The sequence below is a fragment of the Vipera berus genome (genome assembly GCF_964194415.1).
Source record: "Vipera berus genome assembly, chromosome: 1".
Taxonomy (NCBI): domain Eukaryota; kingdom Metazoa; phylum Chordata; class Lepidosauria; order Squamata; family Viperidae; genus Vipera; species Vipera berus.
The window spans coordinates 239,402,344-239,430,049 of record NC_138202.1 but is presented as its reverse complement, the minus strand read 5'-3'; the positions used below and the strand labels follow the sequence as shown (position 1 = coordinate 239,430,049).

Below are 27,706 nucleotides of genomic sequence, written 5' to 3'. Positions count from 1 at the left end.
TGAAAGATCGACCAATTTTTAATTTAAAAAAGCCAAACATTTAATTACATACAGAATAGCATACGCTAGTGAGCTTAAGTGATCTGATTTAGACATGAAAACAGGACACTTTTTGCAATTACATTCTAACCATAATCTCCCTCTTCCAAAAAAATCCAAAGCAAAATAAAATTGAAATTTACATCATCTTATAGTTAAAATTAGCTAAAATCTCATCCTACTTTTAAGTATGACAAGGGTTTGCATGTATACAGTAGAATGGATAACACAGTGGTTTCTTAAAAGTTGCCCACTCCCTTGGAATGCCTGTTCATAACAAATACTTCAGAAACGTCCCTGAGCTTTGAGTGAGTAACATGCTCACCTGTTTTCACTATTAAGTATAAGCTTTCGTCTGGATGCAGCTAACTGATCTGGGCTGAAAAATCACTACATGGCAGCTAAGGGCCAGATTTTGGTGGCTGCTGCCTTTTCCTAACATCTATTGCAGCACTCCCCAACCTTTTTGGCACCAGGGACCAGTTTCATGGAAGACAACTTTTCCATGGACCCGGACGGGGGTATTGTTTTGGTTTCACTCACTCGCCTACTACTCACCTGCAGTTGTGCAGCCCAGTTCCTAACAAGCCATGGACCAGTACTGGTCCATAGCCCAGGGGTTGGGGACCCCTGGTTTATTGGTCATCCAGATATTTGTACCCCAGATCTACTTAAACAGAATACCTGAATTTATTGCCCTAATCAAGAGGCTCATAGAGAGGACATCTTGATGAAAGATAAGACAAAACACTTTAACAGGTGGGAAACTCTATGTATACAATAAAGTTAACATACTTCATCAAGTCATTTAGTCCCATAGATTACAGGTTGTTCCAGAATGCAAGACTGAGATGGGAAACATTTGGATTTTAAAAAACGAAACATGTCCCGGGTGCTCTTACTACAAAGTGTCTGTGATGATGGAGCTTGTCTAGTCACACAGTGGATGCTACTGTGGTGTGACCAATCGCAAGACATACATGTTTGTCAAGACAAAGGAAACTGCTTTCTGCCACGCCATCAGGACCCCTCTGCTCTCACAATTTCCCTTTCCTTTTCTTATTCTGCATACTTCCATTTCCAAACAGTTTTGGTGCAGTCAGCTGTCATTTTTAAAGAATTATAAATAAATCCTTGGAGGAATGGTAGCAATGTCCAAACAGAAGCTGCCCAATTTTAAACCAAAGCAAGCAGACAAAAACTCCAGAGTGCCTTTGTCATGAAGGCAGCTGATTTCCAAACTAGCTATACTGATGAAGAGGTGTGATGTTTTTATAAGAGTCTGAGAATCTAAGTAAGATGTGTGCACTTGTCAGGGGCTAAATTTAATTGAATAGGAATGTCCTAGTTTCCTTAGTCCCACCCATTTAGAGATGTGTACTACTGGGCTATCTGTTCTTATGTGCCTTATAAGTGGAAGATACCGTATTGTCTTCACCCAACCCAATCATATGAAATACCACATTTCATAGGCAGAAAATGTTCCTTTCTTGAAGAATCCCTTCCCTTTTCCCCATTAAAGTGATTGAACATGGTTTTCATCTTGTTCAGATGTTGCTCACCATGTATGGAGCACTCCATGTTTTGAACTTGACTCTACAATTGACAGCCTTAACTGTTATGAATGCTTGAAATTGAAGGCAGAAGGCAGTCTATCGTATGGAAATATAAAATTTGGCAATATTGTTCAGAATGACACAGATGGTTGATACTTCTTCTTTGCTAGTTTTGTTGGATCAGTTGATTTGGGACTGTTCTTGAATACCAGAACTTAGTTTCTCTTGGGACACACAAAGAAATCATTCTTGAATGGCCATCAAAGCAAAAACATCCTTGCTCGAGTTAGGCATTTATGTAGAAAGGCTTATACACTATACTGCTGAATCCCAACCATATATTGATGCCCTTGCTTCTCCCAGGAATATATATTAGGACCATTTATGACAATAAACACATTAGCACATATAGTACAACAATGAGATGTTTGCAAGGAGAATTATTGGGTTTTTTTGGTATTTTGGAAAATGAGAACTTTGCAAGGTCAAGGTGTTTGTAAACACAGTTAGAATAATGTCATCCCTGCATTAATTCTCAACGCAGCAAAGTGTAAACACTTGAATCTCTGATACTATATAATGGGTGATCTGATTCTGCTGCCATTTGCCATTCTTGAGAACCTTAGGTCATCATTTAAATGGAATAATAGTGCATATCAGAACAATGATCCACAGGCTTAACTACATATATATTTGCAAAGATAGAAGAGCACCCAACACCACAAATCACCCCATTTTTGTATCTGATGTCTTATTTCACACCTCTTCAGCAGCAAGCAAAATACCAATGGTGCATATTGGCTGGTATCACAGTGATCCATGAGGGAAGGTGTAGCGTGCTGAACATCGAGGAATTCATTCGGCCAGACAATGTGTTTTTTTATTCTTCAAGCAGTTTTCCTAAGGTTCTGATTCCTTTTTTAAAAAAAAATTGTATATAAATTAATAAAACTGTTAAACAGTTGAAGCTTATAAAAATAATTTAATGTGTACAATATAAGTTAGTGAAACAATAAAAACATCAAAATAAACATTTCTATGGAGATTCTCAGTCATCCAGGTCATGGTTGTCCCAAAGATGCTTTTTCACAACGCAACTGGACTTTCTTGTTTTTCTTTGAAGACATTTCGCTTCTCATCCAAGAAGCTTCTTCAGCTCTGACTAGATGATGGAGAATAGAAGGATTTATACGCCTTGCAGACAGGTGGTCATCTGCATTGTTTTAGAGTCATTGAGGCCTCCTGGTGGTTTATCTGTGTCATCAGGGTCACCTGAGTAGTGCAAATGGCTGTGGAGCCTTCTTGGAACTGTTTCAACTCCTTTAAACGCCTCTGAAGATGTTACCTAGTCCTGGTAACGAAACGTTCGGAAACCAACCCACAAGCTCGGAGAACGAACCTTCACCCCCATCCTACACCCGAGCTACAGATATTCGCCACTATTACAAAAACAAAAAAGTCCAGTTGCCTTGTGAAAAGGCATCTTTGGGGTCAAAATAAACAATTAAAAAAGCATAATTATGGCAATGGTTTAGCAAAACCATATAACTAAATTTAAAAATATTGAAAATTAAAAATACCACATAACAAACAGCTGCCAACAAATCAAGCGCAGCTCATATTTTAGCCTGTTCTGTTTTTGTTTTATTTAATAAAGCACGGTTTCTCAGGTAAACCAAACAGGAAATACAACAAGATGACCTATTCTATTTTATTATAAAGCTACATTAACAAAATCTTCCAACTCTGAAAGTATGTGTCTCCTGCTGTCTCCTCTACAGCTTGAGAAGCTAAAGTGGTATTCTGGGCCTCTTTCTCCACCCACTGTACACCTGTGGTCTATGACTCCTTATTTGACTGTTCCCTAGGCAGAATTTCTTTACTCTGTCTCTCAAGATCTTTCTCACATATTATTATAAGCACACACCCTCCAAACCAATTAATCACAAAGTTCTTCTTTAAAAGCCAGCATTGTTGCAATGTTCCCTTAAGAAAATAATCTTTAAAACGGGTCTTACCACACAAGTAGTCTTGTTTCTAATAAATACATGCTGAATATTCAGCAGAGTAACATAGAGAAAATGTCAGATAAATAAGGGACCATGTAGCCATTTAGCATTTCTCTTCATAAAAATATAGATGTAAAATAAGTAAGTCTCTCTCAAAATTTCAAGGACAGCGAACAAAACTATTCCTCTCGGATTCAGAATAAGTTGTTTTTCTTCTTATGGGGATTCCAGATCATTTACCTAGAACCATGGTGGCAAACCTATGGCACGAGTGCCACAGGTGGCACACAGAGCCCTCTCTGTGGGCACGTGCGCCATTGCCCCAGTCCTAGGCCTTCAGCTGGGTTTTATAAAACCTTTTCGCTTTAGGCCTCTGCTGCCGTGTGCAAAAAAAAAAAAGAAGGTTCAATCAATCAATTTCAACTTCTCGTGGGGAAAAAAAAAGATCTTGCAAAGTTGAAACTGATTGATTAAACTTTTTAGTCCCACCCAGTCTGCCGTTACCACTGCAGCCACGCCCACCCAATGGGCCACACCCACCCAATGGGCCACGCCCACCCAACACCCGACAATACATAAGTGGGTTTTGGGTTGCAGTTTGGGCACATGGTCTCTAAAAGGTTCGCCATGACTGACCTAGAAAGATCTAGCCAGGGAAAAGTTACACTATTTTCCCACTGAGATCAATAAGGTCATAACAAATACCAACAAGAAATATATCTTTTCCATGTGACAAAGGGCCAAATTTATTTGAGAATCTATTAGAATTAACTCTCCTGAAAAAGCCAAATGAAAATCAGCTGAATTAGTCAGACATAAATAGGGCTATTGTGTGTGGATACCCAATATATGGTATCAAAAAGGTACAGAAAACCTTTAATGCTTTGCTCCCATCTAGTGGCTGTCTAGATTTTTGCAGCCCAGATATAGCAACCTTTTAATTGTCTTCACTTCTTCATTCATGACAGCCATATACAACTACAGAGGTTCCTGTTTCAGGTTCAGGTGCCTAAAATTGCTTATGCTGCTTCCCTATTTCACTCTGATTACACAAGAAAGGTAAAATACATTGAAACACCAAATACCAACACGTTAAACTTTAGTTTATAAAGTATTCACCTGTGAGGCCAAATTAGACTTCAAGCGAAGAAATGCAAAGACAGTATTGCTTTCCTTGGATTCAAAAAATGAGTCGTAATCCTAAAGATAAAGAAAAGATTTTTAAAAAGTATACTTTTACAATGTTCATCCTTCAACACATAAATATATGTTTTTTGGGGTCTCTCTCTCCAGATGTATTTGATTATTTGCCACAATCCTTTGCCAGCGTAAATTAAATCAGTGTTTCTTTTACCCTGGCAACTTTAAGATATGTGGATTTCAGCTCCCAGAATTCCCCCAGCTAGCCATACTGATTACAAAATTCTGGGGGTTGAAGTCCACGTCTTCAAGTTGCCAAGGTTGAGAGACACTTAGCCATGGATGATAAGAGTTAGTCCAGTACATCATGAAAGTGGGGTGTATAGTCAAAATTGCAGTGCGATCAAGCAGTTAAGATATATAAACAAATAACTAATAATGTCCTCCTGGAGATGCAAATGGCACCCATTTTTCCGAGGTTCTAGAAGGCCCTTAAGAATTGGCTTTGTTCCCAGATCTGGGGTTCATGTGTTTATGTATTTTCAGAGCCCCTGCTATATTTATATATATGTTTGTTTTTATTGTTTTCTGGATTTTGCAAACCACCTGTAATCCAACAAAGTGCGCAACTATAACATATTTAATAAACTACATTTAGAGTTAAAGATAATTCTATTTTGTTCATCCAAAGTATCTGGTAGAAATACAATAGAAGAAGTTGCAGCATTCGTCACAAGAAAATGTACTGCTGTGCCTATGCTATGAAAACACAGGATAAACAATGAATTAAATATTTACTTTCTTTCCTAGTACCACTCCCCCACAGATCAGTACAGATCAAAGGACTATAAATGGCTGCTTAATGTGCTCCTCTATTCCACTGTCAGACTGGATATAGAAGTGTAAATAATTAACCACTCAAACCCACTTATAACAAGGTAATTATATATATATTCATTGCTCATTTATTCCCTGCTTTGCCATTTCACTCAAACACCATGACTTCAGAGACAGAGACAGCCCTGAAGTCATGGTGTTTGAGTGAAACATCGCCTTTGAAACAAGTTCTACAACTTCTTCTGGTTTCAAGTTTGACGTGGGAAAGAAAGCAGTGTTCATGATTTCTGGTTGTAATGTCTAACTCTTCAGGCCAAATATGACAAACCAGCCCTACTCTGAAGCTCTGCTGAGTGACCTGGATCATTTACTCCCATTTAGCCGAGGACAGGATGGGATCTCCTGATTTGAAATAACAAAACAAAAAGCAAAATCTTAAAACAGGTTTTTAACATGAAAGCTGAAACACCCAAAGCAGGTTCACCAAAGCCCGTGCTATCCTTTTTATTTATTTTAAATTTATTTTAAAAGGAATCTGATATATCTTTTCATTGCCCTGAAATCACCGTCAATTTTAAAATCTTACATATCTGTTTATTACCTATTTATTAAACACATTTGTAGCCCACCCACTATGCTGAGGATCTCACATTTGAGATTACACATGGACAAACAAAAAAAGATCTATTTTAAGTGGGGTAAGGATGAAATGTATTTCTGCAATTTTATTTTACCCATAGCAGGATATAGCTACTTTTTTTAAAAAAAATGATTTACGGTACTTCTACTATTATGCCACATCAAGTGGAAGAAAAAAACGTTCCTTGACATAATACTCAAATTTATATGACCCTTGTTTTATTTCATATTGGCATACAACAGAAAAAATTCCTCTTCATACCTTTAGAGAACCAGATGCAAAGCCAGTATTTTGCATATATTGTGTCCAATCAGTTATCGCTTTACATTTTTCACTCAGTCATTGATAGCTAATTGTTCTTAGCTAAGTATGCGATGTAACTCCCATCTATCATGGTTTATAAAATCCAGTTTATTGGTTAGCATATGTAAATTTCATCCATTTATATAGCCCACTACCACTGCCACTAATGGATCCAGATCCGGCTCCTGCTGCTAGAATATTGTCCATACAGGACATACCTGAATTTCCCCACCATGCAGGGGACATTGCTGCTGAAACTGCCACAGATAAAATACTTAGTAGAGTGTTGTCATGGATATACACAGGCTGGTTGGATAAAAGTCCAGGCTCAGAATTTCAGAGCTATTTTGTAAGGAGGCATGAGTTATCTGCCCATAAAGGATGCATTTTATGGGGAAACAGAGTCATAATTCCCTCTTCCCTAAGAGACAGGGTTTTACAATCATTACATGAAGGCCATCCAGGCATTGTCAGAATGAAAGCTTTAGCTAGAAGCTACCTCTGGTGGCCTGGCCTTGATAAGGACATTGAGGCTCAAGTCCATGGTTGTTATACATGCCAGCAATCTAGGCCTGAAATCCCACAGGCTCCAGTTCACAGGTGGGAGGAAACGCACACTCCCTGGTCTAGGATTCACATAGACTACACTGGGCCCTTTCAGGGACAGCTCTTCCTTATAGTAGTGGATAGCCACTCCAAATGGCTGGAAGTAATTCCAGTTCCTAACATGACTACTGCTAGGACCATCCAGGTGCTGAGAAAACTCTTTTCCACACATGGGTTGCCAGATGTCTTAGTTTCAGACAATGGGGCCCAATTCACTGCTGCTGAGCTAATCTCATCAGACATGCAACGTCTGCGCCTTTTCATCCATCTTCTAATGGTCAAGCTGAGGTGAGGACAACAAAGGAATCACTCAAGCACATTGTCACAGGTGACTGGCATCACAGAATGGCAGATTTTTTACTCTGCCAGCATTCTACGCCCTGCACTGCTACAGGCAAAAGTCCTGCAGAACTATGTTGGGGGAGGCGTTTGATCACTAAACTGGACAGGTTGCATCCAGATAGAGTGGCAGCAGAAGCCTCTCGACCAAAACCCCCAAGGGGGCTGCTCATGGGTGATTGGGTTTGGGCCAGGAACTATGGTCATGGGAATCTGTGGGTTCCTGGTCACATTACCAAGGCATCCGGACCCCTATCTTATGAAGTGGGGTTGGAGGGAGGGCGAGTTGTCAGACGACACATTGATCAGCTCAGGAAAAGGTTTCCAGAACGGCCACTAAGTGAGGACTGTGTCATAAGTCCCTCCCAAGGTCCTCAAGCTTGCGGCCAAGCCAGTCCTCACATGGACTATCAGGACTTTTCCTTCTTAACTGAGGTGGAACTGTAGGGAGAACTGGAGAGCCCTGGAATGCAACATGGATCCCCTGAAGGAGCAAGCCAACTGAACTTCAGCAACCGCTGTGCCTACTCTGCCGAACAGTCTGACTCTGGGGTGGGCCAACCTGGAGAGGTCAGCCAGAGTGCATCGAATCCCCTTGACTCAGGAGCACAAAGGGGCACAAGTCTACCCAGCCCACTGGGTAAGCTGGTAGACCACAAAGTGATGGGAACTCCGAGACGTTCCTCTAGGGCACACAAGCCTCCTTCATATCTTGCAGATTACATTGTAAAATAAAGAGCTATATATTGTTATAATTCCTATTTGCCACTATACTACAGAAACTAGTGCTATGATGTAACTGCCTAAAAGTGCCATCTTTGAAGCCTATTCATTCAGACGTTGTTTAATAACATTGTAACCTACATTGTTTTTTATTTTTTTATTATTATTATCACTTTTACTTTAGTGTGTTTGGATAATGAGTCTTGATAATTGTTGAGACTAATTGATGTTATTACGATCTGTTCTAAGAGGGGAGGGGTGTTATGTAGTGGGCTCTTAAGGAGCTAACGGCTCTCCAGCAACCCAGACTACTAGTCTCCTGTGCTGCAATTGGCTATCTCCAGGCGGCAATGGTTGATTCAAACCTATTGGCTGCCGCCTAGGGGCTAGACTATATATTGTGGCTAGTTGCAGCCATTTCCCCAGTACAGTTTCTGCATGAAATAAACTATGAGTTACCCTGTACTCAGTTCCTCATTTTCATTCCTGCGCCAAAGAACCCGCTATTTAACACTGTGTATGTTGTTGTTGTTTGAAAAGCTTCTTGTACTTTTTAAAAAATAATTAATATCCTGAAATGAAGCAGATTAACTTCTCTTATCACTCCATTCTAACAGGAAAAACTTGCACTGAATTTCTGCTAGAAAAAAGAGTTGGATTATAATTCAGCATTATTTGATAGTGATCTTTCTCTCCCTCCTTCCCTCCCTCTCCCTCTCTCTCTCTCACACACACAAACAAACAAGAGGTCCATATGCATTATTCTCTTTCAGGGCCAGAATGTTGTACCATATGCTGACAAAGAGTGAGAAAAGTAGTTAACAGTATTTAACAGTGTTGGCTGCCTGGTGACTCACTACATTATTCCTTATGGGAAAAATCTGTTTGGTACTCGCGCCTCTCAGAATCCATTAACGATGAGTACCAAGGTGTGACTGTAGATGTCATACTGTGTATCAATTTTTATTCATTCATCAGCCATTTATTTTTGACCTTTTTTATTTTACCAAAAGTGTCTCTTAAGTGGTCCATTCCCATTGCACTCAGCTTGCTTTATGTAATTCATCTAATATACAACTCTTACTTCCATGTAATAAAGTAGGCAGGAGTACACCCTGGTACGCAACAATTTTTGCTTTTAACTTTCACTCCTTGCATCAGACCACATCCTGTACACCGTGTTCCTATTATGGCTTACATATCTTAAAATTTCTTTGTCAACTTGTTCTATTTTTTTATCATTTATGCATAATTTGCAATCATTTCATCTTCCCTATCAAACAGAACCATCTTGATTTCTGTTATATTAATTTTCAGATCCAGGCTGTTTGTGACATCACAAAACTTATTTAACATTAATTATAATTCATTCAGCTTCCCACATTATAATTCATTCCTGAACCTCTCATATAAAAAATCCCCCAAAACTGAAATCAATCTTGTTCAAGGCCATATTTTGAGCATACACATCTAGAGGCTGAATAACGACGGTAATCTAGTTCTCACATTACATTAAACTAAACACAAGAAAAATCATTTGATGGCTTAACCGTTATAAACAAAGCCATATTATAGGGCCTAGTGCCTTTTGCAGGCCTTATGTTTCTTTTGCAGTTTTTGTATTATGAATAAGCTCCCACTCTCACATTTTACTTCTGCAATAATCCGCATTCCACATTTACCATGTCACTCTACAAGCATGAATACTGAAGCCTCTTTGAAGTGATTGGTCCTATTTCTTTTAAGCACTCTAACAAAAAGTAGCACCAAAAATAGCACCATATAAAATATGTGCTATTGTACATAAAAAGAGATGTAATGTAGAGGATAATACAAAAGGAAGAGATTTATAGATGAGAGACGAACAGAGGAAACTCATAGGAGTATACAAAGTCAGTTTTTATGCTTAGGCACCCAAGAATTTTTTTAAAAAAAATCAGGATTCTTTTAATTCTATCATCAGCTAAAATGCCAAATAAAATATTTTAAGACATACACACAGTCCTTAGATTACACACTGACTAATGGTTTAAAAAATAGAAATGGTCCAATGAAAAATACAGAAAAGGTATAAAAACACAAAGAAAAAAACGAAAGAACTGGGAGAAAAGGGGGGGGGAAGGAAAAAGCAAAATTGGGGGTGCAGTCAATAAAGACCCTCAAAAAAAGAATAACTTCCAACTTTCTTCAGTAGAGATACAAATATAAAATAGAATGACTTTATAAATAAATTAAATCATAATGTACAATGTGGTCCTTTTTTTCTTTTTCTTTTGGGGACTTGTCAAGGTGAGGATAAAATGGGAGGCCTCTGGGAGGCAAAGAAACTGCATGTGGCTAGTTGGCCGACCCATCCCTGCCCCAGTGAATGAACTTCTGTTCCATATCAAAATTGATGGCAGCTCCTTACTTAAGGAGAGAAAAAAAATCTGCTGCCTCAGCCAGGTGTACTTTGTTGGCTCCTGACCAGGGAGCTGCTGGAATCTAGCAAGACAGGCTAGAATCTACTCCAGTATACCTTTCCCCACAGTCCCTGCATACTACAATTAACCTACTTGAATTCACTTGCCTATAGCAATTACCTTTATAGGTGCTAGCCAGTGCACAGAATCAAACGATCTGTTCCATTTATAGAAAACAGGAAATGGTAAGAAAGATAATTTGGCAAATCATCAGAGTCAAGCACCCTGCTTCTCAGATAATTAATGTGCATAGGACAATTAAGGCCTGAGTTAAAAAAAAAAAAGGATTCCTCTCAGCACTGCTTGCAAATATTGACCATTTCACACAGATACAAAAATAGTGGTGTAGAATGTTGTAGATGTAGAAGCACACTTGCATGGTTTTCAATCTATTTGCTGCTTTACTCTATCACCAACAGCCTTTATGCTCTGAAGAGGAGCTTCCTTGTTGGAAATGTAAAGAAATTAAAAGGTGTGGTCTTCACTGCTGTTCTGTAAAATATCTTGGGCTAAAATATTTTATTCTGCAGCAACTCATGCAGTTAAGCAGGCTTTTATGCAAATCAGCTAGTAATACTTTCCCTCCACAGAAGGCTTATTTTAAGTTTAACCTTGCAGGAATTTATTTAAGTACACTTTGAACTTTTTTTTTAAAAAAATCCTCATGTATATATGATAAGCACCTGCTGTACTAACTTTTCCATATCTATTTCTGCCATTTATTGTCTGCGTTTCTACGCAAAGAATGGGCTCTCTTTCACTGGTAGAGGATTACACACATTATTATTGAGAGAGGAATGGTAAAAATGCAGCTGCTTGAATACATAAACAAGGGCAGGGCCAGGTGAGAAAAATGAACAGAAAAATTAAAAATCCTCTAATCAAAAACAGTTAAACATGAATCACTGCAATAGACTTTCCTCTCTTAACAGACATCCCAATGCTTTTCAGTTAATTAGACGTATTCCAGTGGCATAATTGGGTGTTGGAGGACTCTGCAGACCTTCAGGAGATGGCTTCAGAAAGTACGCAGCCATCAGAGCAGTGGGCCTTAAACTCTTTGACCCAGTTAACCCTTTTTCTCTCTTAAATAATGTTGTTAAATCCATATCTCTATCCCTACAAAACCCAGAGTCTTTTACACAAGTGTCTCAGTAGCAGCAGTAGCATCAGTTTTAAACTGGATCCTCAGCTCACAAACAAACCATTTAAAAATCACTCCATTATCCCCAGGATATGGTCAAATTACCTCAGGTTAAGAACCATTGCCTCAGAACATTGTCTGCTACTTGTAATACAAAATTCAAGGCAGCTCTTAAGGAGCAAAGAAGTAGGCACATGAAAAGGAGAATCAAGACGCAAATAGCAAAAAACAGGGAAACCAATGGGGGACACTAATCCACCTGACCACTAGATGGCAGCAAGGAGCTCACATTTACTGCATCACTTTGGTTTTTAAATCAATTATCTAAACGGACAACTGTAAGAGAAAGAAATGATTTTACCCTTAAGCTATTGCCTAAGTGGTTAATCGGAGCTCTATTACTACAAACAACCTTCCTCCTAAGGCAAACAAAGATGACTATTGTTTCAGAACAAGTGAAAGAATGGGCAGTTGTTGTTTAATCTGCCTGCAAATTATCTTTGGCTGTTCTTATGTACATCCCACTAACTATCTGCGGCTTCTACCTCTGGGAGTTCTTTCTGCTAACCCCATCTTATTCTGAACAAGGGCGGGCATTGTGCATTGTTATAATTGTAAAACACCACCTGCAGCCTATTTATCAGTTGGCAATCCGCCTCCTATGTAGGATCAGGAATTTTCCATTGAACAATGTGTGCAGCTGTAACAAACACACCAAAGTAAACTACTCCCACCAAAGCAAATCTTGACAAGCATTTACATGCCCATGCTCCTCCCCCCCCTTCCTGAAAGACAACCATTTGTAAATAAATAACTTGGTTTTCTGATGCCTCTACAATCTACATCCTCCAGGGTCAATACGCTACAGAAGTAATGTATTTTCTACAGCATTATTATTTATTTATTTATGAATTTTATTGGCTATCTTATCAAATTATTGTTACCAGTTAATATTGAGAGCCCTCATAATCTGTGAGGCCCTGAATCAAATCTGAGGATGTGGGGTTCTTGTATTAATCCTAAAAACATGACCAATTAGAAAACCAGACCAATTATTGTCCATTTAAAGAAATAGTTCCAGGAATATAAAGAGGATAAATATAAAGAATATATCTTTCTTTAAAAATAAATATTTCATCTTTATGGCACTAAAAATTAAGCAAGAGCTCAAAAACCTATGTTAGTAAAAAAAATAGTTTTGTCAACATTCACACATGGGTTAATATTGCATCATAGCCAGCTGCTGATTGTTATATATTTATCAGAGAAAGTAGCATCCTCACGATTTTTGCTCAAACACTAGAAAATCTCCAAAGATAGTTGTTTCATTTTCTCCAGAACACTTGAGGTCATAAAGAAAAAGAAATGTTAACAGACAAATATTTATCATTTTTACAGAAAGCGATTGGGAGATTTTTCAAACTACGTTTCATGGTTTATAAAGCACTGTTGCTAAAGGATTGCTTTATTTGGAAAGTGTAGCACTTGGTTTCTGTTCAGAAAGACCAAAAATACTTTTATATTTCTCATGACTTATTTATCACAAAACTGAACCTGTCATTTTTAGTCTTCAATTTTGAAAGCTCAGATTTTTATCACAGAATAGCCAAGCAACTGTAAATGGATTAAACAGCTTATTATGAATTCAGATATGCCAGCAGAATTGTTATGCAAACAGGATTGTTATGCAGAGAACATAGCTACTGGCAGATATATCCAGATGTTGGCTCAGTCCAAATTTCATTTTTTTTTATTCCACCTCCAACCATGTCTGAATATCCACATCAATACTCACAACATAGATTCACTGAATCAACAGTACTGTTTGGTTAATAATCCAGTGAGATGTTGGCAATTGTTGCACTCACATTAGTCACAAAAGCACAACTCCTACACACACATGAATACACACAGTTACACATTAACACTATTTCATTATGTTGTGCTTTTTATGATTTTTTTCAGTGCTAAGTAGGTATTCTATTAATGGATAATTTATAGTAGTTTTTTTACTGTTTATGATAGACCCTTTAACCTTTAAAATCCTTAAACTTATCTGAGAGATCTAAGAACCATGCCCGTAAATATGAAATGCCTACATAACATACAAATGGAGCTTTTTTCTATTATTTGAGTAACTCCTTCACATTACAATTCAGCCTTCTTTCAGTCTGAAGTGGAAAAAGCATTTCTTTATTCCAATATAAACAATATGGCTCAATTGCTAGAAATATTAATCAGGATACACAAGGGCTTTTAAGTGCTAATTACTGCAATGACTCATCAACTTGCAAATGGGTTATGGGTGAGCCCATGCAAGAGCAATGGCACTTCAGGACTGTATCTTTGGAAAAATAATGTTAGGAATTCAACATAAAAGTGAAGGAACATATTTTTCTTATCTGCAAAAGACATTACTGTTTGCAATGTGTTTATTCCCAACCAAAGAAGTGAATAATCTAAACCACTAAATTCTGCTATTTAATTTAGGCGATACACTGGGCAAAAGCAATCTCTTCAAAACAACTTACCGTACTAGATCCAACCAGGAGGTAAAAAGGGACGGGAGGGCAAGAAAGACAGCCTTAACTTGTATATCTGGTGATCTTAGACTACGTAGGTTTCTTAATCATATCTCACAAATTCTTAATCTAATTTCAAAAACTCTGCAACAACATATTCATTCCTCTGGCAAGAGTAATCATTTTCCTCCCTGGCACTCTATTAAGTTTAAGTTTAAGTTTATTGCATTTATATACCACCCTTTTCCCGTAGGACTCAGGGCAGTTTACAAGGTATTTAAAAACGTCAATACAATACAAAAGTTAAAAACAATTTAAAATAATTAAATTTGATCCCTGAAAAATATAAAACCCCCAATTAAAAACTCTCAGCCTGGGCCGGAAAGCTCAAAGAGCCAGGTCTTCAGGTCCCGGCGTGTAACCGAAAAGAGTTGGAAAGAGAAGTGGGGGGGGGGGAGGAATGTGCAAAAAAAAAAGAGAGAAAAAGTTAATTGGCCAAGAAAGCAACCGAGAACCCCATCCTCATATGATTCCTCCTCTTCTAATTTCAGCTTCATTTACCTTTAGTCTATGGCAGGGGTGTCAAACTGCCAGCCAGTGGGCTGGATGTATCATGGCGAACCCGCGCCCACCCCATTACTAGCAATGGGAAAAAAGTTGAAATACGTTGCAACACGTCACATGACGTTGCAAGTTTGACTCTCCTGGTCTATGGCCTCCCAAAAGTTCAACAGAAAATTAGGCCCTAACAGAAGAAAATGGTCCGACCTCCTCTGCTTACGTAATTCTGCCATGATCCCGTTTTTGTGCTTCTAGTTTCATGGACTACAGAGATGCTTGCAGCTTTTACTTTAATAATTAGGAGAAAGCCGAAATCTCAAATAAAATCTTTATTATGGTCACTGACCAGCATAGATAGAACCAGCAATCTTTCTCCCATCTTTACCGGAAGAAAGAGACAGACATCGTTTCTGGCTCACGCATAGTCAATCGGAGTGGCAACCAACCAATATCCAAATGACTGTTCTAATTTATGAAGAGTTAGAACACAGGGGAACAAAGAGTAAAATCAAACAAAACATTATCTAATAAGATGAAACCTGACCCAACAAAAATTATATACTGACCTACTGGTGAATGCATTACTCTTCATAATGAATCTGATAAAGACAGGGGAATTGCCCTGTGTTTTATTTTATGGAGAGTAGATGTTTGACATATCATGTGAGCTAGGAATGTATATATTTGGATATTTTATTTTATTTTATTTTAATTCCATTTATATCCCGCCCTTCTCCGAAGACTCAGGGCGGCTTACAAGCTTAGCAGTAGCCTTCATTCTATGTATATGCCTGCTTATTAGGGCTTTTTCACACACCCCAAGCGGCATTATTACAAAGTCAGCTTAATTGCCCCCAACAATCTGGGTCCTCATTTTTCCTACCTCGGAAGGATGGAAGGCTGAGTCAACCTTGAGCCTGGTGGGATGCGAACCTGCACTAATTGCAGGCAGCTGGTGTTACTTAAGTAGGCATTAGCCCACTGCTCCACCAAGGCTCTATAATGTATATGTATAGCTGGAAATGTATATGTTTGGATACAATCAAAATTTCTTTGAGATGTCTGCTTTAAAGAAACAGCCATTCTTCTCTTTCCTGTTGGTTTCCACCAGGCAAGGGCTTTTAAAATTTCATCTAAGGCTAGAAATACATCAGAGATGGAAAATCAATCACTAGATATTTCTTTATCCCATCATTCCTTGGCATAATCTGAAAACTCCTGTACAGCACATGGGAGGGCAACTAATTATCACGATGCCGTCCATATTCATGCTATCTGGAGTTATTGTCCACGCATTCCTCGTTTTTCTTCTGTAACAAAATGGACAAACCACAAACTTTTGAAAGTTACTTACTCCACAGTACTCATCATTGCTGAAGATCTGGGGAGGCAGTGGGTTGCCTTGTGCAGGCAGTTTGTCTTGAGGAATATTTTTATACATCCACCGCCTTTGCTCCTCTGACATGGTGATATCCACTTCTTCAAAGTCTATCTTGTTGGCTTCTAGAAATTGCACAATGTCTTGTTGCCTCTTCTTTATCTAAAAAAAAAAAAGAAAGGCAAAACTAAGAGGTAATCACTTGTTGCCCAGCCAACTGTGAGGTCAATCATGGCAAAGTTTCTATAGTATCCAAAAAAACTATAAGGGGTTCTCAGTCAGCAATAATATCGATATTGTCTTTTCTTGATCAGAAAAAGTCAATTTACTCATCTGAGCAAGTTCCATCATCTTCATCTCTCGAGCATAGTACTAATTTTTTTTATATCTTTGTGCATATAATTACCTCACTGAAGTTATCATGTACAGATACAAAGTTTTTTACAACTGCCCATATGTTCAGAAAGAAAACCCTCTGGTCTATTCAGAGGATATTTAAAATCCTCTGAATCAGTGTATGTTAATCCAAATTTTTTTAGCTTTGTCATATGTCCACAAAACTTGATGAAATATCCATTCCTCTTGTTCACATTTCCAATGTAAATTGTATCAAGTGTCTTTATACATTCTAGACAAATTTTCTAGACACTATATAAAAACTCTCAACTTTCTAGGGCAGGGATCCCCAACCCCCAATCTTTGGGCCAGCACTGGTCCGCAGCATGCCCAGCAATTGGGCCGCACAAACAAGCAAAGCCCCATCCGTGGGATGCCGGCACTATATAAAAACCACGCTCCCTCTGGTTCGTGGAAAAACCTTTCTCCATGGCACCAGTCCCTGGTGCCCAAAAGATTGGCAGCCACTTTTATAGGGGATATGGTGGCGCAGAAGCTTAATGACACGGGAACTGCTGACTTCGAGCCCAGGTCCATGAGAGTGAGTTCCCATCGTTCAATCCCTAGCTCCTGCTCACCCAGAAGTTCGAAAGCAGGGAATATAGATGAGTAGATACGTGGGTGGGGAAAAAAACCCTTTGCTATGTTTGGAGAGAGTGGAAGCTGGCACTGGACCTGGCCAGACGTGAGGCAACGTAACATGAGGTGGAGGAGCCTGGAAGAGCCAGCAATCCATGCACCACTAGCTAATTGGTATAAAGCTAATTTGCCCCCCCCGTGGTGCACCAAGGACAGGTGCATAAGCATCAAACAGAATGAACTAGCAATCTAGGCTGTCAGGACTGCATTGTGTCTAGCATTTGTAGATTTCCCTGACATTAATAATAATAATAATAATAATAATAATAATAATAATAATAATAATAATAATAATAATAATAATAAAAAAAAAATCTTAACTTAATAACATAATGTAAATAATAAATAATAAATCTTAAATAATAAATTATAATAAATAATAAATCTTAACTTAATAACATAATGTAAATTTCAGTCCTTTCAGCTACACATTTTCCCATTGTTCCATCTGTGTATTACAACCAGAACTTTTAGCCCACTTTATCATACATTCTTTCATTTGTTCCTCTTTGTAATTTCAAATTTCAATAAAAGCTTACACATTTTAACAATTAGATGTTCATTTGCACACAGTTCTACACCTTTTTGTGAAGTGTCAGGGATTTTAGGAGGCGAAATGAGATGCCTTAACAATTGTAACTTTAAGGGACATTTTTTTACTTCTCAATCCCTGTTCAAATTCCTAGTCATAAAAAAGGGCCAAATAATTGACCCAGTTCACTCTGGGAACCACAAAAGGATACTGATGTAGACCCTAAACCACACATACCTATTTTAAAATTTTAGAAATTCTTCTAATTCCGCTATATTAGCATTCCAGACCAACATTCTGGAAAATCACATTCTTCAGATAGGAGGGGGCTGTATTGATAAGAATTCAGAGGTAGTATGGCCCTTTTAAAGTTTCCACATAGTATATTTTTTTAAAAATAAAACTTAGATTCAGGAAAAACTTACCATTATAACATATAACATAATAAAATAACAGGCACTGAAGCCATTTCTCCAACACATAATTTACTCAATGGAATATACAGTGGACTATCAAAACAATACCTATTACGAAATCTTTACTAAAGACCGCCAAAAGGGGGGAGGGGTTTAGTAGCACTTTGCTATAGCAACTACTTCAATACGAACATCTCAAGAAAGTTGCTGATTCCCCAAGGCAGATGTTCAAAGGTACTAACGGGCTAGTTGGGAAGATGTACTGCAATACGCTCTACAGTTTTTGCTTTTAAAATAGCAACTGATGTGACTGATTTACTAACTGAAGTACAGTGTATGCAGCTGACACCCATAATTCAGAAAAATTGTTACCTTTGAAACAGGGATCCCATCAAAGAGCTCTATGTGTGGAGGACATATCTCAGTACTAGATGGTCCAAACTCATCAGTTTCTACACACACTTCCTGCTTTTTTGGGAAGAGGAAGGAGGACCTTCTATGGCTATTTTAACTCTTCGTATTACTTTAACCTCCTTGCCCTTGTCTTGACCAAAAGGCATGAAGAATATGCCTTCAGATGACCCACAGGAACAATGTTGCTGAAGCAAACTACATCAGTTCCAGTCAACAAGGCTAATGGTTAGGAGCAATGAATGCTAAAGTCTCATAACATCTGGAAGGCCACATTTCATTGACTGTTCCTTCCTAGTGAAGTTCCTAGTAAGATACAAAGTGGTGATTAAGAGATCCATAAAAATTAAAAATATATTGTACAGACTCATGGATGGGAATTTTAGGTTCCAAAATAACCCCAAATGATTAAGTCTGACTTATCTGTGAGTAGTATATAGGGTACACCTTCAATCCAAAGAGCTTCTCATGCCAATTAAAGTAGATATGCTAAAGTAGCACATTTTATTAATTTCTAAGTAAACAAAGAGAAACAAAATAAACACAAGACTCCTTATTTATGTAAAGAAATACATTATTCTTTCATTACTAGCAACTAGTTATTGGTAAAAATTAGTTTGTAATGCAACAGCTCAACTGTCTCAAAGATACAGCTCAACTGTCTCAAAGAAGAAAATGCCTTTCTCAACTCCCAGTATTTTATATTTTATCAGACTGTATCCAGAATGTGTTGTTTGCTTATTTCAAATTGTTCTGTTATTATTTTACTTTTTCAAAACAACATACTGTAGCTTAACAAGTGGCATTTTTCCATGATTAAATGTGCAATTCTACTCCATTAACTTCGTGCAATCCAGAAAATTTGCACATCCAAGAAAACTTTTTGTTGTCTAGTTTTCATTTCATTGTACTAACTAGTGAAAAAAGGAGATTTTATATTACACATATTCCAAAATTCTCAGAATAATGGGAGGCGGAATCCTGCATAAGATTCCCCCACTAATAGGGCTGTATAATCCTTCAAAACAGATGCTTTAGAAAAGATGAAAGTGCATACGAAGCACATCATTTTGAACCAATCAAATCATCATTATCTTTTCAGTGAGAACAATTAACAAGTGGAACAGTTTGCCTTCAGTTGTTGTAAGTGCTTAATCACTGGAGGGTTTTAAGAAAAGACTGGACAGCCACCTGCAGTGCGTTTTTTGTAAAAGAAAAAGGTGCCGGAACTCACACATGTCATACAACCCGCCTTGCCTACCCTACAAGGTTCCATCCAAAAAAGGTGCCGGAACTCCGTTCTGAGCGTTCTGTGAGAAAAAAAACCCTGGCCACCTGTCTAAAATAGTATAGGGTCTCCTGTTTGAGCAGGGGATTGGACTAGAAGACCTCCAAAGTCCCTTCCAGCTTTATTCTGATTGATTGATTGATTGATTGTTCTTTTGGCCCAGCTGTTCGTTTAATCCTGACTATCTCCACATGCACATATATTCACAGGCACTTTGTTTCACTGCATTCCAATACAAAGCAAAATAGCCATAGCTGCACCCGGAGGCAGAGACCATGAGAAGCAACCTCTGAACAACCACGTAGGCTGAAAGCAGGGGCAGCTGCTTTAAGTGCTTAAAAAGAAGGGCACCCTCTAATGTTCTAAATCAGGGGTCTTCAAACTTGGCCCTTTTATGACTTGTGGACTTCAGCTCTCAGAATTCTTCAGCCAGGCACACTGGCTGAGGAATTCTGGGAGCTGAAGTCCACAAGTCATAAAAGGGCCACATTTGAAGACCCCTGTTCTAAATTATTCTTTCAAAGAATTTGCAGGCCTCTGTAGATTAAAGGCACCGAGTAACTGAGAAAAGTGGGATGCAAAAGAACTAAAAAGAAAAAAAATGGGCATTATTCTGTCAAAACCAGGTTATGGTGCACTTATCACCCTATAAAGCAGTTCAGAAATCACTGTACAGCCTATTTCACCAAAATGTTCTAAATGCTAGCACTTTATAGACAGCTTAGGAACACTTTGTTGGTGACAAGGTGTGGCCTAACTGATAAACAATTCTGAAGATGCTTAATAGAAGGCTAAGGGAACTGAAGACACAAAAGTTAAGAAGGCAGTATCCAGACAAAATACTGTAGTTTATATTCTGAGTCCAGATATAGCACTATGCCAGCATAGTTTATTTTAATCAATTTTTCCATAGGCCACAATGGCTGAGTTTATATGCAATGTACAATCGTAAATCATTGTTTACAAATCAGATTATAAAATTGTCAAAATGTGTAAACCTGGAACTAAAGAAATCACATTTTGAGGTACAGTATTCTATGAATCTAGAAATTAAGCTGAATAAGGCAGCCAAGCACTTGAGACTTGCAAATATATCTAGTCTGTTTCCACAAATTTTATTTCTATATTCTTTGTGGTGAAAAAATACCACCATAAAAGCCTCAGTTCAAGATTTCTGATAGGTAAGATTGAAAGGTGGTGTGTGCTTCTGCTTTAAAAATATGCATTTAACTGCATGCTCTATTTATAGATTAATGGGCTGCATGCAGAGCATACAGTAGTAAAATTTATGGAGCCGCTGAAAATGACTATTTTCTGTTGGCATCTTGCATTCTTGTTTAAAAAGAACAATTAGCTCAGCAACTGGTGGAAGGCACAGAACAGAATTTCTGCAGGCTGATCCCTTTTTTTCCCCTCCCCCCCAAGATCTAAATCTGGAAACACCATCAGCAGATGGATGACAAGAATTGGGTAAGCAAACATCAATATTATTAAGCAATTTAAAATGACTCAGAACGTAAGTCAGCCAGTCAGGGATTAGGAAAATAAGACCAAAAACATGTCAGCTGTTGCTCAACAGAGGCGTCTGAGCTCTGGCTTAGAATTTTGAAATATTCTTTGATTAAGCAAAGCATATGTGAATTCTAAGAAATATGTGAATTCTAAAATATGTGAATTCTAAGAAAGGGATTAAGAATGCTTTTGGGGAACAGCATATTTATACTGTGTGATCAGAAACCAGGAAAAGTATTCAAAATATATAATTTTCTATACTGAATATTTTTTATAAACCACACAATCTGATCAAATTTGTGTATCGTATTTCCACAAACTGAGAGCCAGTTTGGTATTAGTTAAGATGCTGGGCTAGGAATCAAGAGACTGAATTCTATGACTCCGTTAGGTATAAAAGCCAGCTAGGTGAGTAACTGAGAGACATTCTCTCTCAGCCCAACCCACCTCACAGGGTTGTTGTTTGGGGGAAAATAAGAGGTAGGAGTATTAGATATGTTTTCTAAGGGTCCTTAAAAATATTTCTCTTCTAGACATACATCTGACATGACATATATTCTGATGGTACAAATGATACTGTCTATCCCTATCTTCCCAATGAATGCCAGTATGTAATGAAATCATGTACATATGGAGATAGAAAAACCTTAGTGATTAGAGACCAATATAAAGCAGAAAGGACTTCTAACACAGAATGTATATCTATTCAGGGGTCTTCAAACTCGGCCCTTTTATGACTTGTGGACTTCAACTCCCAGAATTCCTCAGCCAGACACGCTGGCTGAGGAATTCTGGGAGTTGAAGTCCACAAGTCATAAAAGGGCCAGGTTTGAAGACCCTGATGATCTATATGCTACTAAAACACTTGACATGATCTTTAATTGGGTGAAATGGTGCATCATAGGACAATTTTTGAACCAAGGTACTTCAAATGTGTTTACAAAATATCTCCAAAATCTGGGGCCCATGACTTCTGAGAGATTAAATTTGGGGAAGTTGTGGCTGTCTCGGGGCTGCTGGCTGCTGCTGTGGCCATGTGATCTTCATTTTCAACATTCCTGTGACAGTTTATCAGCAAGCCTTGCAATCCCTCACGTTCTCCCTCAGCCAGCAGCAGACTGCTGGGGAGGGGAAAGGGAAGGTAAAGGGGGTGGAAAGATTTCTCACGCTCCATGCCAGATTCCCACTAAGAAAGTCAATGGGGAAGCTAGCAGGAAGTTGGAAGTCACTTCTCTCACTGATTTTTTGCCCAACATTGGTTATTCCATTTTTCTGTTCAGGTAAGGAAATGTCTTTAAAACAATGGGGCATAGGTAAAGGTAAAGGTTCCCCTGCACATGCGTGCTACTCGTTTCCAACTCTAGGGGCCAATGCTTATCTCCGTTTCAAAGCCGAAGAGCCAGCGCTTGTCCGAGGACGTCTCTGTGGTCATGTGATGGGGCATAGGTTGGTTTAATTTTATACAAAGATGTCTCATCCTACAGATAGTTCATTCTGAAGAGTGCTCTACATTCAATAAAAGAAGCAATGGCAACTTGAAATTAAAGTCCTGCATTTTGCTAGCATTATCAGAATCTATTATTCCGAAAAGTACTGAATTTCTGGTACAAACTGAAGTTACTGGTAACTTCTACAATTTATTAAAAATGACTGTGCTGTAATCCTCGATAGTTATGTGGAAGAAAGGTCCCTGAATAATGTAGAGAGTATTTCCAAATGTAAAAGAATCTCAGAAGGGCAAACCATTTTAATCCACAGTAGGAAAATACATATTTTATAGCATATTACAAATTTTAAAAATGGTAGAAACATTCACACATTAGAGTCCATTTTATCAGATATGGAAAATATATAAAGGGCTTGGCTTTCAAATTAATTTAAACTTTCCCCTTGTTTTTACTGAGTAAATGTAGCATCTCATCTCTGTAACAAAATGCAAAGGAGATTCCACAAGCCTTGACGTTTTCATTTATCTATATACTACCCATAACAACAGTGTACTGGAGTAATAATAAAGAAGTGGAAGCTAAGAGAAATGAAGCCTCTCTGTTAAGTGAACTCTCAATTAACTGTTAAGTGAACTTCCAATGTCCTTTGAGGATGTAGGAAGGGAGTTATAGCTTATTTTTTATACAAATGATCACAATATTTTATCAGGTTAATTCCGAGAATAGTTTCACTTCTGTCTTGAGGAATATACAGTGATATCTCGGTAGTCATCGTTAATTGGTTCAAGGAGGCAGGATGAGTACCAAAAACAATGAGTATCAAACATTTTTTCCCTATAAGGAGTAATGTAATGAGTCACAAGGCAGCCAATACTGACAGGTTCTAGCTTGTGTATTGAGTATCAAAGAAAGGATGAGAACCAGGACAACATTTTTGCATCAAAATGTATTGAGTACCAAATTTGCTGAGTTTCAAAGCAGTTGAGCACCAAGGTTATCACTATATGTGGATAAGTAGTGTAGAAGAGAGACATTGGTTGTATTCCATAGCATTTATACTTTGGGACCCTACACATTTTTACTTTTTAATAGCAATGCATTGCCATCAAGGGTATGAGGTGTCTTCTACTTGCATGCTATATCACCTCTCTCTTTGCTATCTGAATCAAAGGAAGGTTTAATAAATAGCTGAAATTGGCACTGTAATTTAAGCAAGCACTACTGCCTGCTCAATTCTAAACTCTAGTACTTAACTTTAAAACCCTGGCACAGTTTGGGTGCCAAATATATGAAACCATTCCTGCATAGCTTATACTTTAAGTTCCAAAGAGGTCCTACTCAAAATGTCTTTATTTAATAACAACTAAGGTGATATGACATCACCTTTATGGAAGACGGTCTCCATAGTAGTTGAGGCCAGCTTCACCCTCTTTTTGTTCCAGATGAAAACCTATTTATTAGTTAGCAAATTTAAAATAATCTAATCTTCTGTATTTGGTTCTTCTTGGATATATTTTTATTACTATATTTTATTACATGTTGCAGTAATAGCTATTACTGATGTATTAACAAAAGGAAAGTTCTTGCTTAGATTTACATATTTACTATGTGCTCCTTGTACAGGACCAGTGGTGCACGCAAAGCACAATTTGTTCAGACTGTAGAGGGTTGAGTGTAAAACTATTGTATGGGTATGTACAAGTATGGCATGTTCTTCATATAATTGCTGGTTTGGTCCACTGCATTGGCTATGGTCTTCTCAATAATACAAATAACGCAAAATTATTTATACATGGTGCAAACCACAATAGCTAGATTCATACAGCATGATTCCAAGTTAAAATTAAGCAAACCGTACACTGTATGAATCTAACTTTTCCTGGAAAGTGGGCAGGGAGGAATAGCAGAGGTAGATGGCATTAGCTCAGATGTCAACTTATGAATAATAGCCTTCCCCCTTCTGCTTACCAGATTGAAAGGCCCTGTGGCAAAGGAAACTGAAAGCAAGAAATTAAGGTTTTTTGCAACTGGCACATGACAAGACTACTAAGAAATAGTAAATAAAAGGCAGAAAATTGAAACCTACTCTTCATTATCTTGTGAGAGATGCTTCTATTGATGGAATACTTTGTCTGCAAAGTACTCAATCATTTGTGCTCTAGCTAAAGGGAAGAGCAGAATGGTGTAGTCTGATGCTAAGCAGTGATCTGCAATGTGGATGTTGCACTATTACTGCTGCAGACTTGCCAGTAGCACTTCTCAGACCTACTGATTATTGAGAAAGAACAGGGGTGGTGAAAGTGCTTAGGACCACACTTTTCACAGTGTACTAACTAGAAAAAACACTCTAGCATTAAGTTTACTTATATACCAGTTTGCTAGACATCCATAGTCCCTTTGCTTTGAGCAAGAAAGCAATTTGCTTATTTTAGTAGTTTATGCATTCAACAGAACAGATATGGCACCCAGGAAATGAGTAATAAACCTTAAGAGAAGGAAGGATTTCCTGATTTGCACAAGGCAAACAGGCACAGGGCCAAAGATAAATAGTGCAATTTGATATATGCCCTGCTCAAATATAAGCTCTACTAAGCTTAGTGAGACTTAGTAGATGATCTCAGGTTTTTATTTAATGCAGGGACAGCATCTTCAGTTTCTTGGTTATTTTAGTCATTGTTTTTAAATATGTGACACAGATTAAACATTTTGATGATGCATTACTATAAACTACTTGCTAAGAATAGACTGACAGGAGGAGAGTTTTTATTGTGAATGTTCAGTGACTACTCATTATACAGGTTCTAAAAAGTTCTAATAGTTACTCAGCAGACTCCTGAAATGAGTAATTACTTACTATTAGCTGTTAGCATAAAGCTACCTAGCATGATACCTACTTTGTAACAAACCACACTATACTTCAGCCTTTATTACACAAATATCACACAGCTCAAGATTTATCAGAAACTGCAGAGTCCATAGAGGCAGCATAAGTGTGTTTTATAGAAGGCAAAGTTCAGTATCACCAATAATGAAGCATAAGCAATTATGAATGTAGAATATCTGCTTCAATGACTCTCATAAAAAGGCCATGCAGATCCATATTTACCTTGACAAGAATATATACCTCAGAGGTCTCTAGAGATAGCAAAATTAGTTACAACAGGGATTTTAGGGATTATAAACTAGCTCTACAATATGTCTACAACTTGGTGCCCATTAATTTTCAAACTGCACAACACCTGCAGGAAGGAAGGACAGAGATGGTGATCCATGCTATTACGGTACAAAAGACAGTAAACTTCAAAGGGTTAAAGAGTTCACTTTGTTCACATCATATATAGAGACATCCTACATTCTTTGGGTGACAATCCTTACAGTGCCAAAATATCACTGTGTGTGTGCAAAAGGGAAATACCTAAAGACTGAAAGTATTTTGAGAGAGAGGCAGGAGTACTGAGGAAAAAAAGATAATATTAGTGGGGACCACTCAAAGAACAGTTTAAAAAATAGTGGATCCAACTACATGCAGCTGAAATTTTAAGCACATTTTATAGAGCAAGCTGCATTATTTAGACAGCGCATGCCGCAAAGCTAAAATGTTTATTTTTGAAGAGCTGTGGGTGTTGGTTTAGTTAGTATATGCTTTCTAATAATTTTACTGTAAATCCTCCCACCTTCCTTCAACAGATTACAGTATAACATCAAGTAACGGGGGTGGGGGTGGTGTCACTCCCATTTGTCGGAAAGGGTAACAAGGACGGTAATACTTTTTGATGCATTTATTTTCTTTCACCCTTTCAGATCACAAAATTAAAGGAAATGGGCCAGCGACCGGTAAACAACATTTATTGGCAAATTACAACCTGCATTTTCCCGCCTTTGCAAACCCAACGGTTCTGCAGCGGACAGGCTGCGATAGCGCCGCTCGGCTCTCTCTGTCTGGGGGAAAAAGGCTGCTATTAGCGACGAACAAGCGACTACACCGCTTTTCCAGAGTTATGGACTTTGTTGTCCTCGGCGGAAATCTCTCTCTCTCTCTCTCTCTCGGCTCCGCCGCTTCTCTACTGAAAGATTTCGCGCATTTGGCTTTCTGTCGGGTGGCGATTTTCGACGGCCTCCGCGCGCACATTATTATTATTATTATTATTTATATTTGTATACCGCCCTTCTCCCGAAGGACATGCTCCCTGGGGGAGGGGGGGTTTGTCTGTCGAAGGCACAGCCTTCCCTAACCTCGCGTCCCCAGGGCGATGGACAACTCCTACCATCTCCAGCCATGGGCCGTGCGGGGCTAGGCGTGATGGGAGTTGTAGTCCGGACCAAGGGCACCACTGGGTGGAAAGAAAAACAACCAAGAGGCAAAGGCGACGAAGTCAAGCGGCTCCCTCGCCTAAATCGTTGGGACTTTCGCGCTCCCCCAGCCTCCCTGCCTGCCTTTTCCACTCACCGCCACGGAACAGGAGGAAGAGGCGACGAAAACCCGAACGACCATCTTCCCTTCTTTCCTCCCTCCCTACATGCGCTTCCGCGGCAGCTCCCTCGGCCAAAGTCTAGAAGCTGCGAGCCTGCCGCGCCTCCGAGTCGCGCCGCTTCGCCTAGAGACTCAGTCTGCCTAGCCAGCGCCTAGCCTGCCTCACTCCTAAGCCCTTCCGCCCTACGAGCCTGCGATCGCAGGGCGCGCCGCAGATAAGCAGGGCTGCGAGTGACTCCGAGATGCGGCAGGAATCCGAAGATAAGAGGAGGAGGAGGGGAGGGACAGGGAGGGGTGCAGGGTGCAGAGGTGTCTGGGAAATGTAGTTTTACGG

General features: G+C 38.6%; 2 protein-coding genes across 2 annotated transcripts in view; one reads left to right on the top strand and one right to left on the bottom strand.

Moving 5' to 3' along the window:
• SH3BGRL2 (SH3 domain binding glutamate rich protein like 2) lies at positions 1-27,592 on the bottom strand. Its single transcript, XM_081342504.1, has 4 exons — positions 27,349-27,592; positions 16,236-16,421; positions 4,724-4,804; positions 1-2,510 (listed from the first exon to the last, which is right to left on the bottom strand). The coding sequence occupies exons 1-4, from the start codon at positions 27,391-27,393 to the stop codon at positions 2,496-2,498; spliced, it is 327 nt and encodes a 108-aa protein (XP_081198630.1). The 5' UTR covers positions 27,394-27,592; the 3' UTR covers positions 1-2,495.
• LCA5 (lebercilin LCA5) overlaps positions 21,118-27,706 on the top strand; it is a 51,441-nt gene continuing 44,852 nt past the window's right edge. Inside the window, exon 1 of the mRNA XM_081342420.1 lies at positions 21,118-21,411. The gene's annotated coding sequence lies outside the window, so the exon portion shown is untranslated. The remainder of the gene's footprint in view (positions 21,412-27,706) is intronic.

What these genes read in the sequence shown, in the direction of transcription:
- SH3BGRL2 (XM_081342504.1), bottom strand. Translation starts at nt 27,393, where the DNA reads ATGGTCGTTCGGGTTTTCGTCGCCTCTTCCTCCTGTTCCGTGGCG. An exon ending in CTTCCTCCTGTTCCGTGGCG is followed by an intron (nt 16,422 to 27,348) that starts GTGAGTGGAAAA and finishes TTTTTTTTTTAG; the next exon opens with ATAAAGAAGAGGCAACAAGA. An exon ending in GCAATGATGAGTACTGTGGA is followed by an intron (nt 4,805 to 16,235) that starts GTAAGTAACTTT and finishes CTTTATCTTTAG; the next exon opens with GATTACGACTCATTTTTTGA.